This window comes from Sycon ciliatum, chromosome 13 (assembly GCF_964019385.1).
Source record: "Sycon ciliatum chromosome 13, ocSycCili1.1, whole genome shotgun sequence".
In the NCBI taxonomy this organism is placed as follows: Eukaryota; Metazoa; Porifera; class Calcarea; order Leucosolenida; family Sycettidae; genus Sycon; species Sycon ciliatum.
The window spans coordinates 10,824,844-10,835,254 of record NC_088655.1 but is presented as its reverse complement, the minus strand read 5'-3'; the positions used below and the strand labels follow the sequence as shown (position 1 = coordinate 10,835,254).

At 48.7% G+C, this 10,411-nt stretch overlaps 1 protein-coding gene across 1 annotated transcript in view; it reads right to left on the bottom strand.

Moving 5' to 3' along the window:
* Positions 1-7,934: 7,934 nt before the first annotated feature.
* LOC135830035 (uncharacterized) overlaps positions 7,935-10,411 on the bottom strand; it is a 32,343-nt gene continuing 29,866 nt past the window's right edge. Inside the window, exon 3 of the mRNA XM_065342419.1 lies at positions 7,935-8,867. Within this exon, the coding sequence (XP_065198491.1) occupies positions 8,704-8,867 (164 nt within the window). The 3' untranslated portion in view covers positions 7,935-8,703. The remainder of the gene's footprint in view (positions 8,868-10,411) is intronic.

Genomic DNA, 10,411 nt, shown 5'->3' with positions numbered 1-10,411 from the left:
ACAATTTAGAGAATCTTAGAGGGTTCATAACATTTGGCGACCACGCCAGGATAGGAGCGAGCATGGCAGAGGAACTATGGAACAATTTGGAAGCCAGCTTTATCGACAATGGAGAGCGGTTAGGATTAGAAGGCGAGTTGTTGAAGGTACATGTGGAGCAGAGGCTCCAACAGTACGCGGAGCGTGAGGAGCGCAGTGCCAGACGGCGAGAGGAGGCGCTCCGCACCGAGTTTGCCAAAACACTAAACGAGATTAACGAGCGCATCGCCAATGCGCATGAGGGTGAGGGTAAAGCCGCGATGGGAGGTACAGAGGAATCTCCCAGTCACAGCGGGGGGGCGGCAACCGTTGATGAAAATCCCCTCATATGATGGAACCCAGCCATTGGAGCGTTATCTTGACCTGTTCGAGGACATCTGTTCCAAGAACGAGTTCGAAGAAAGCGAATGGCTGCTGCGACTGCGCATCGCGCTAGCGGGTAGCAAAGCGGAGAGGATATGTATTGGATGCAACAATTACGAGGAAGCAAAGCGAGAGTTGCTTGCCTCGCTCGGAAAGACTCCGGATAAAGCGTGGAACACATTGCTGACAGGCAAGCAGCGGTCAGATGAGTCGTTTCATCAATACGTTGTCCGTGTTTGCCGAGAGGTAGAGGTGTGGGCCACACTCGCTATGACAGAAGATGGCGAGGTGGGCACCAAGTATAGCGCCGATATAGGTAAAATGGCCCCGGTGCTGCAAGCAATGGCAAAGCAGGTAATCTTGGAGCAATGCGGACCTGAGATGAAGACGTACCTGGTCGAACGGCAGTGCTACGGGATGTCACTGCGCCAGGTACAGGAGCACGGCGCGTCTTACCAGGTCGCGCACGGACGACAGGGTGATACTGCCAGGAAGCCAGTAGAACGATCCGTACCAAGGCCCACGGCGTCGGCACAGTGCATGGCGATGTCGGTCGCAGATGCAGAGAAGCACCTAAAGTCGCTGCCACAGGAAGAGAGAAAGGGTTTTCTGCAGCGAGAGAGACTCTGCTGGAACTGCCTTAAGTATGGCCATATGGCCAGAGAATGTCGGTCAGGCTCGAGATGCACGAAATGCCAGAGGAAACACCACCTGCTAATACATGATGTGTTGGATAGAGCAGGTTACAGCCGGGAGAAACCGACTGAGATAGTTACGGAGAAGAATGTTGGGTCGTGCTGTCTACACTCGCCAAGTGTGCGGCTGATGACCGGAGTGGCACGAGTTGAGGGAAGAACTCGAAACGCGAAGGTTCGCGTGTTCCTGGACTCGGGTGCTGAGGCGTCATTCGTGACTGCAGCGTTGGTGTCAGCAATCGATGCAGAACACGTTGGGGTTGAAAATGTAGAGGTGAAGCCGTTCGGCGCGGAACCAACCCAACAGCGCATGGATAAGTACGCCATCACGATCCAGGGTAGCTCCGCTAGCATTCGGGTACGCGCGTTCGTGAAACCAACGCTTGAGCTGGACCTGAAGTGCGCAAGTCCGCAGACCATTGCGCAGTGGCACAGTTGGGGAGTCGAGCTGAGTGACAAGCCTCAACAAGGGACATCAGACGAAATACATATGCTGATTGGTGCAGACTATATCAACGCGTTACTGCACAGCAAGAAGGAAGTTAATGGTGAGACGGTGTGGAACACAGAGATAGGTAATGTATTATCTGGTCCAGCGTCTGCACCAAGTCGAAACAGTCAGCCGGTGACCGTGTCATGTGTCACAGCCCACATTGAACAACTATGGCAGTTGGATGAACCTCAAGAACAACATCAGCACCTGCCATCGTTCCCGCTATGTCGCCAGGGCAGCGGGTACCAAGTGGGTCTCTTGTGGCGAAATGAGCGTCGCCCAACGGATAACTTTGCTCAAGCTAGAGTCATCGCAACGCGGCTTCTTGAAAAGCTGAAGAGGAATGGGAAGCGTGCGCTCTATGATGATGTGCTGATCAGGGAGTACCGCGAGCTTGGAGCAATTGAGCTGGAGCCATGTGAGAGCGATGCCGGGTACTATGTACCGCATCATGGTGTATTCCGCGAGCACGCTGCAACCACGAAGTTAAGAGTGGTGTTCAATGCCTCGGCGACGGCTCCAGATGGCAAGTCGTTGAACGACATGGTTGACCCCGGACCGTCGCTATTGCCGAGTCTCGCAGGTATGCTATTACGGTTCCGTGAATATAAGAGCGCGCTGCAAGCGGACATCCGCAAGGCTTTCTTCATGGTCGCGGTTAATCCCGAAGACCGTCCGTACCTGCGTTTCTTGTGGCCCGGTCGAAGCGACAGCGATGAACTGTTAACCTGGAGGCTAACGAAACTGCCATTTGGCGTAAACTGCTCGCCGTACATGCTTACTGCGGTGATTCAGCATCACTTGAAGGAGCTACGGGCGTTGTCTGCACCCAAAGAGCGAGATCGTATTGATCTCTTGCTCACGAGTTTCTACGTTGACGATTTGGTCTCTAGTGTCTCAAATGCCTCGGAAGCCAAGGAGATGCAAGAGTTCAGCGTGCGTGTGCTTACGGATGCTGGCATGGAGTTACGCAAGTGGCGAGGCAACGAAATCCCGTGCGATCCAGAGGCCGGAGATAAAGTCCTCGGTCTGAAATGGAAAACCAGTGATGACTTGCTCAGCATAGCAGCGCTAGGCGAGTCCGATAGGCCGTCTGTTTGGACCCGGCGATCCCTCCTCAAGTGTGTTGCATCAGTGTTTGATCCGCTAGGTCTAGCAGCACCGGCAGTTGTGCCGGGAAAGATACTGCTACAGCAAGCCTGGAAAGTCGGAGGCGACTGGGATGATATGTTGCCTGATGGCATCGCAGCCGCATGTGCGCAATGGTGGGGAGAGTTGGCCGAAGTGGTGAGCATTGACATACCACGTTGGATTTGCTGCAATCTTGACAGGCCGATTGCGCTTCATGCCTTCGCCGATGCCAGTGAGAAAGCGTTTGGATGTTGTTTGTATGCCGTCGTCAATGGACAGTCGCACTTGGTATTTGCCAAGGCCAAAGTGGCACCTGTGTCTCCGCCCACGTTAGCCCGCCTTGAGTTACAAGCAGTATGTCTAGCGGCTCGCTACGCTGAGTTTGTGGTGAAGGAGCTGCGTGTGACCGTCACGCAAGTCTATGGCTGGACTGACAGTCTCACTACCGTTCATTGGATCAGTAATCCATCGTACAAATGGAAAACATTTGTGGCTAACCGCGTCAGTCAAGTCCAAGAGATATCGAAGAAGGTCGGCATTGTGTGGAACCATTGCCCGGGCCTTCACAACCCAGCAGATTTACCGTCGCGTGGGAGTAGTGCACAGCAGATCCGTAGTCCGTTCTGGAGGGGCGGACCAACCTGGATCACGGAGCCCAATGACTGGCCCACCGCATCCTCAACCGCAGCTACAGATGAGTCCAGTGTAGAGGTACGAGTGTCAGCCACCACCTGTAGTCGAGAATCTGATAAGGAATGGTGGCTCCGATTCAGTAAATGGTCGAGGGCACAGGGCATGGTGACTCGGATGTTGCAGTGGAAGCACACTGAGCCTCGTGCTGAACTCTATTTTGCAGCAGACAACGTATTGTACCGCATCGTTCAAGCCGCATGTTTCGCTGAGGATCTTGAGCTGATCAAGCAAGATCAACCAGTGAAGCCTGGGTCGAAGGTGTATCAGCTTGCACCGTTTCTGGATGAGCATGGAGTGCTCAGAGCCGGGGGACGACTTCAGCACAGCGAGTTGGCGTATGGAGCCAAGCACCCAGTCCTGTTAGGCAAACATCATCTGACCGAGTTGCTGTTGGAGAAAATGCATGTTGAAAGGATGCACCAAGGTGTAGAAGGAGTCTTGTCGTTCATCCGTCAGAAATTTTGGATTATCGGTGGTCGACGGGCGCTACGCAACATTACTCAGCGATGTGTTACATGCCGCCGCTACAAGGCTAAGGCTGCCTCAGAAGTCTGCCCGCCGCTGCCGGAAGACCGAGTTGTTCACGAGAGGCCGTTCGCAACTACCGGCATCGACTATGCTGGTCCGTTGTACGTGCGCCGTGGTGAGTCATCTCCGAAGGTATGGATAGCATTGTTTGTGTGTGCCACCACCAGAGCAGTTCACTTGGAGGTGGTCGATAGTTTAAGTACTGAGTCATTCTTGATAGCATTTCGGAAGTTTGTCGCGAGACGTAGTTTGCCGTCTCGGATCAGGTCTGACAACGCTACAACGTTCAAGGCGGCATCTGACAAACTGAGTGTGCCATGGATGTTCAATCCTCCAGCTGCACCATGGCATGGAGGCTTCTATGAGAGAATGGTTGGTACAGTGAAGAGTGCCTTGAAAAAGGTAATGGGAACAGCGTTTCTGAAGGTCCAGGAGCTTGAGACCCTCTTGTATGAGGTTGAAGCAGTGGTGAATAGTCGTCCGCTAACTTATGTGTCTGATAGCCTGGATGAGCCACCAGTAACCCCTGTAATGATGATGGGTGACATCTGGATGTCGTCAGAGAAGCCAGCAGGTACCCTGGACGCTGCGCAGATGTCATCGAGATTGCGTTACCTCAGTCGGACACTGGAGCATGTCACGAATCGTTGGGAGGTGGAGTACCTAAGTCAGCTGAACAAACACCAACAGACCATGTCGCGCCCTTTAGCTGTGGGTGATGTGGTCTTTGTTCTCGATGATACCAAGCGCAAACAGTTCTGGCGTTTGGGACGGATCATCGAGTTATTCCCTGGTCGAGATGGTAAGCGTCGTGTTGCCAAGGTTAAGTTGAGTACCAGTACCCTGTTGAGGCCGATCCAAAGGTTAGTGCCGTTAGAAGTATCGTCACAGGACGTGGCTCCTGGGCCTGCAGATACCGCTCAACCTGCTATCGTCCCTCAGCAGCCAGCGTATGAACCGACAGCACCGTTACCACCACCACGGCAGCAGGAGATGACACGTTCTGGGCGCATAGTCAGAGCCCCGGATCGTTTTTGACTTGTGTGCATTGTTGTACGGCGGTGAGAAGCCCTTTGGTGGGGAGAATGTTGCAAACCACCAGTTCTCAATTGGGAAAGGCCTTCGCGCTTATGGCGTTGTATTCGTCGCAATGTTGTCTTTCGACTCCGCCGTACCGCTGATGTTGCTGCATGGCATACGCTATATGCGCTGTGTGTGTTTTTGCTGTATACGCTGTTATGTCCAGTTTTATATGCTTATGTTTTGCATGTACGCTGTTTTTTGCATGCTATAAATAGCTGGTGTTATTAGTGTTCATTGTTAATTATCAGATGAAGTGAAATATACTGTGTAAAGGAAAACAGTTGTCCTCGTGCCGTGTGGTCGTACGATCCTGACAATTTAGAGAATCTTAGAGGGTTCATAACAGTGGTCCATCCTAAAAGGATCAGAGTGCTGCTATCGTGTTGCTTAGCTGATGACTTGAGGATTGCCAGGGTGGTGAAACCATCCTCCTCGGTATAGGTCTGACTCTCAGGTCGTAGATCGACATGTACGTGTGATTTTACATGTACATGTACACAAGAGAGAGTTTGGAAGCTTTGTCACAACTCCGAGTTTCACGTATCTTTACGATCATCAGGCAACTGATGGATCCAAAACGGGCAGCCAGAACATATATGTACATGTATGTACAATGAAGTTGAAGACACCACTGCAGCTGTACTTCTGATTGATATAATTATACATGTATGGTGGTAAATACACACCTGGCAATGTGGCGGTAACCAAACGCCTGCCCATACACGCTCTCTAAGCTGCAAAGTTCTGGCACAGAGCTCTCCTTCTCACCACCGCCACCATCAGTTCGCGCCTGGCACCTCGTCGATGCATGGTTGGCGGTATCCGATATAGCAGGCTGGTACATCAAGTAGCGCATTACATGGCACATAGAAGATGACACAGCAACGACATACATGTAGCTCGATTGCGACGTACGTTTCGTCCCCGCTGAGCTCATCAGGCAATCTTCTTCTTGGTTGTCTTCATACGGAGCTTGACTCGGGAGAATGAAGTTGAAGATACCTCTGCAGCTGTACTTATGGTTGATAAAATATGGTGGTAAAGACACACCTGGCAATATGGCGGAAAACACACGCCTGCCCACACACGCTCTCTAAGCTGCAAAGTTCTGGCACAGTGCTCCTCTTCTCACCACCACCACCATCAGTTCGCACCTGGCGCCTCGTCGATGCATTTTTTACTTTATTTTTTTACAAAGACCACTTAAATGCCAAACATGAGATGCAGCTAGGGGAAGCACGCACAACCTGAGTCGTGGCAGTGGTGGTGAGGTCTAGGGAGCTCCGCCGACCTAGGGTCTCGACTTCATGGCCACCTAGACGCACCAAGAGTGGGTCGGGAGGGAGAGCGAGAGAGCGAGAGAGAGATAGATAGATAGATAGATAGAGAGAGAGAGAGAGAGAGAGAGAGAGAGAGAGAGAGAGAGAGAAAGAGAGAGAGAGACACACATACAGAGAGAGAGAGAAAGAGAGAGAGAGACACACATACAGAGAGAGAGAGAGTGTGTGTGTGTGTGTGTTTGTGTGTGTGTGTGTGTGTGTGTGTGTGTGTGTGTGTATGTGTATGTGTGTGTTTGTACGATGATTATGGTCGCACGCTTCTTTCTTCTCTTTCTTATTCTCCTAGCTCTTCTTTCATTCTCCTGGTTGGTTACCAACAGCCAGTGTATGCCGGAGTATGTGGTGTGGTGTGTGTGTGTCGAAAAAGAAAAAAGAATGAAAAATGAAAAAAGCATGAAAATAGGGATTCACTGGTCAGAAAAAGCCACTTCAATCAGCTGTGTGGTGGATACCAGGCTAAAATTAGTGGCGGTCAATTCATCAGCCTTGCAAGCTGTTGGATGTTGTAATGCCAGCACTAGTTGCTATGTCTAACATACATGTACATGTACATGTAGCAGTTCGCTATCGTTGCTTCTGCGATGGACAGGTCTGCGATGAGGTGAGGTGAGGTGTACATGTGTGTACATGTGTGTGTGTGTACGCGTGTTCCATTGGAACCCATCTAGCACTCACCACCACAAGACACATCTCATCATGTGACCCCAGTCTAGTATGCGAGCGAGAATTAGTTGTCGGCATGCCTGCACTTCGAGATTAGATCACTTCTCTTGTTGTGGCATGTTTCTCTATCCGAGGAACACAGCTGACATTCAAGACCCGGTACGAAAACCACAAGTGCTCATTCAACCACGAGCAGAGAAGGAAGAATAGCGATTAGCGAGCTATCCAAGTATGTCTGGAAATTGAAAGGAAAGACAGGAAGACTACTCGATCCAGTGGAGCATTTCGGCACAAGCACGAGCCTACAGCAACATCAGCAAGAGGTACCCACTTTGCCTCTCGGAGTTGTTCCGGATCATGGATGTCTGCCGCCTGACATAACCACGATCATAATAATTATATTGCTGAGTTTAAAAGAAACCTGCATAATAGGATGACTACGTTTCAATTCAACTGCAAAGGTTTTCACTTATATTCCTCGTTCTCCTCATTGTTCTGCTCACTTCAGTGAACATCAAAATACCCTAGTCCTTACTAATTGTTCTATTTATAGTAAAGAAAAACGGACCAAGAAACTACAAGTTACGCTGTAATGTCCACTAACACCAGTTACTAAACAGTTAGCCCATGCGATAACATTGCATCACACTGACTGGTCCTTTTTCTCTTTACTATAAATTTACCCTTGGCTCTTCATCCGAGATCATAGTTGGCCTATTCTTCGTGTTATAATAACTTGTTATTATCTCTTTCTCTGCTCACAGTCTTTGCATTCTCACAACCTCATCAACTGTACAGAAGTGGAGAACCCCTCGATAGGCCTAAACGGCCGCTGGCTGAGGAATCCTTGAAATAAATTTTACATTCCGTCATCTTCATCTCTACCACTGAGCGAAACCTTACACATCCTTGGCGAAACAATTGTAAATTTTCTGAAGAAAAGAACGACAAATGTTTTCAGTAGAAATCTTGAAAAACTTGAAATGGCATAGCATATTCATGTACATGTACATGTAGAAGCGATTTGGAGACAAACTGACAAAGGTTTTATCATTGCGATTCAAATTTTTTTAACGAAAGAGACATTAGAAAATCTTTTCTTATCGTTCTAAAATGTTATGAATTCGGATGCGTGTACCGAAACACGTGTAATTTCAAATTTTGGATTTTTTTAAACCCAGATTTACTCCACGAGAATGTGCAGGCAAATTGGTGACTTGGTGCGTGCATGTGTGTGTGACCAAATGTCTACATGTTTATGCATGAGCGGATGTGTGTGTGTGTATATGTGTGTGTGTGTGCGCATGTGTTTACGCAGCTTGCGGGAAGGGGGCTTGCAGTGCGTTTGATCTGTGGCCGATAAAGTGAACTATAATCTAGCGATGCAGCAAGGATACCTGAACTAATCTACAAATACATCTTAATAATCGTCTTCAAAAAAGGGAAAAGGGCCAAGGGGAAAAGAAACTGAAGTTTAAAAAGTTTCAGCTGCCGACATACATGTATACATGTATACAGGAACAAGACTTTGTACTTGCACATTGTACATGTAACTCGTACAATATACCATAATGAACATTCACTCCAGGATAATGTACAATATACCATACTGAACATTCACTCCAGGATAATGTACAATGTACATGTACATGTATGCTGAGTGTGTTACAGGTTGCTATCCGTAGCCTGGCTTCACAGATGTCTCCTGTACGGGAAGTGGCGGCCCAGGCGGAGCTGTAGAGTCATCAGGATGCTTTTCCATCGGTGTTGAATGCAGAGCATAGCACACTGGTGCTTGATGCTTTTCAGGAGACTCCGTGCATTCGGCTATCATTTGACCTGTAAACACACACACACGCACACACACATATACACATACACATACACACACACGCACACACACACACACACACACACACACATACACACACCGTGACCGACTCCTTACTGTAAGTAGGGCTAAAACGAATATTCTAAAGAACGAATTGATGCATATTTCATATGGACACTCCTCTAAAGGCCTTTCAGCATCTGTGTAATTCTGACATACGCGTACAGTGTGAAAACTAAATACAGTAAAACCTTGGGTCAGCGACCTCTCGTATTAGCAACCACCTGATCTTAACGACCGTTTTTCCATGCACCGACGGTTCTCCATAATACATGTACAATGTCATGTACATACAATAAAACCTGTCTAAGACGACCGCTCAAGGTACCTTCGGCTTCGAAACGTGGTCTCTGTTACCAGGTCATCTCCTTATCCAGGGTCACTTGACTGGAAATATCATCCATTGGTCCTGGTTTCTGAGGTCTTTTAGGACAGGTGGTCGCCTTGACAGGTTTTACTGGACTGTGAAGAATCAAGAGTACAGATTACTACAGAACATTTCACAGCGCCTTTGGAGCTAGTGTACACCAGGGAGTACCTACTTGGTTTGCTTCTTTTTTGCTATTTTAACTTCGGGTTCTTTCAAATAAAGGTTTCGAGTACTAAAACATTAGTGCTCCCTGGTACAAAGTATGCAGTTTGTCATACCTGTCAGACTGTAGGATAGATATCGTGTCCCTTGCTGATCAAGCAGCTGTCCGATGACGGCATCTTTCTCCATGTTCTCTCGACACAGGAGCACGATCAGCTCCCTGTCCTGGGCGAGTCGCTTCTCCAGGCGATTGTTCCTCTCTATTAGAGCTGTGATTCTTGCTTCGAAAGGAGTGCACGTATCGCTGAGGCCAATGTTCGTCGTCATGTTCACTAAACCTGCGCAATGGAAACTTCAATAAACAACAGAACACCATACAGTGTTACAATACTCATGAGGCACGCAAACGGAAGTAAAATACAATGTAGGGCTTTTTCGTTGTTACTCAGAGTTTTATGGCAAAGACCAATCATCAGGCAACATCTGATCAGACGCACTGCCTCTGCACAATTTATAAACTCGAATGTCGAGCCAATAGTAATATGTAAAAGAGAAAAGAACCTATAAGTTACTAGTTATGATTTAAAACAGTCAACCAGGGTAGCGAGATCCTAACTTTACAGTTAGATAGTGCGACAACAAGGCACGAAGTTGACAAGGATATTGAGACATTCGACCAGCTAACAGACGAAGCTTCGAAGCTCATCGAATATTGTGATTTTCTTCAGCTGAGCACCCTAACAAGTAACAGCTTGCACAATGCGCTCCATTCTGATTTTCACCCACGTTCTGGCGGAACGTCGGTGAGCCTCCATACACGGTATGTCGTGATACAGAAAACGTCTGTACGTGGGTCGCTGAGTATCACACACGGGTGTTTGCAGTGCATGAACTCTGGCCAGTCGTCCCCGTACGCAAAATGCGTACGCATTCGGATCTACCGTACATTTCCTCGTGTTT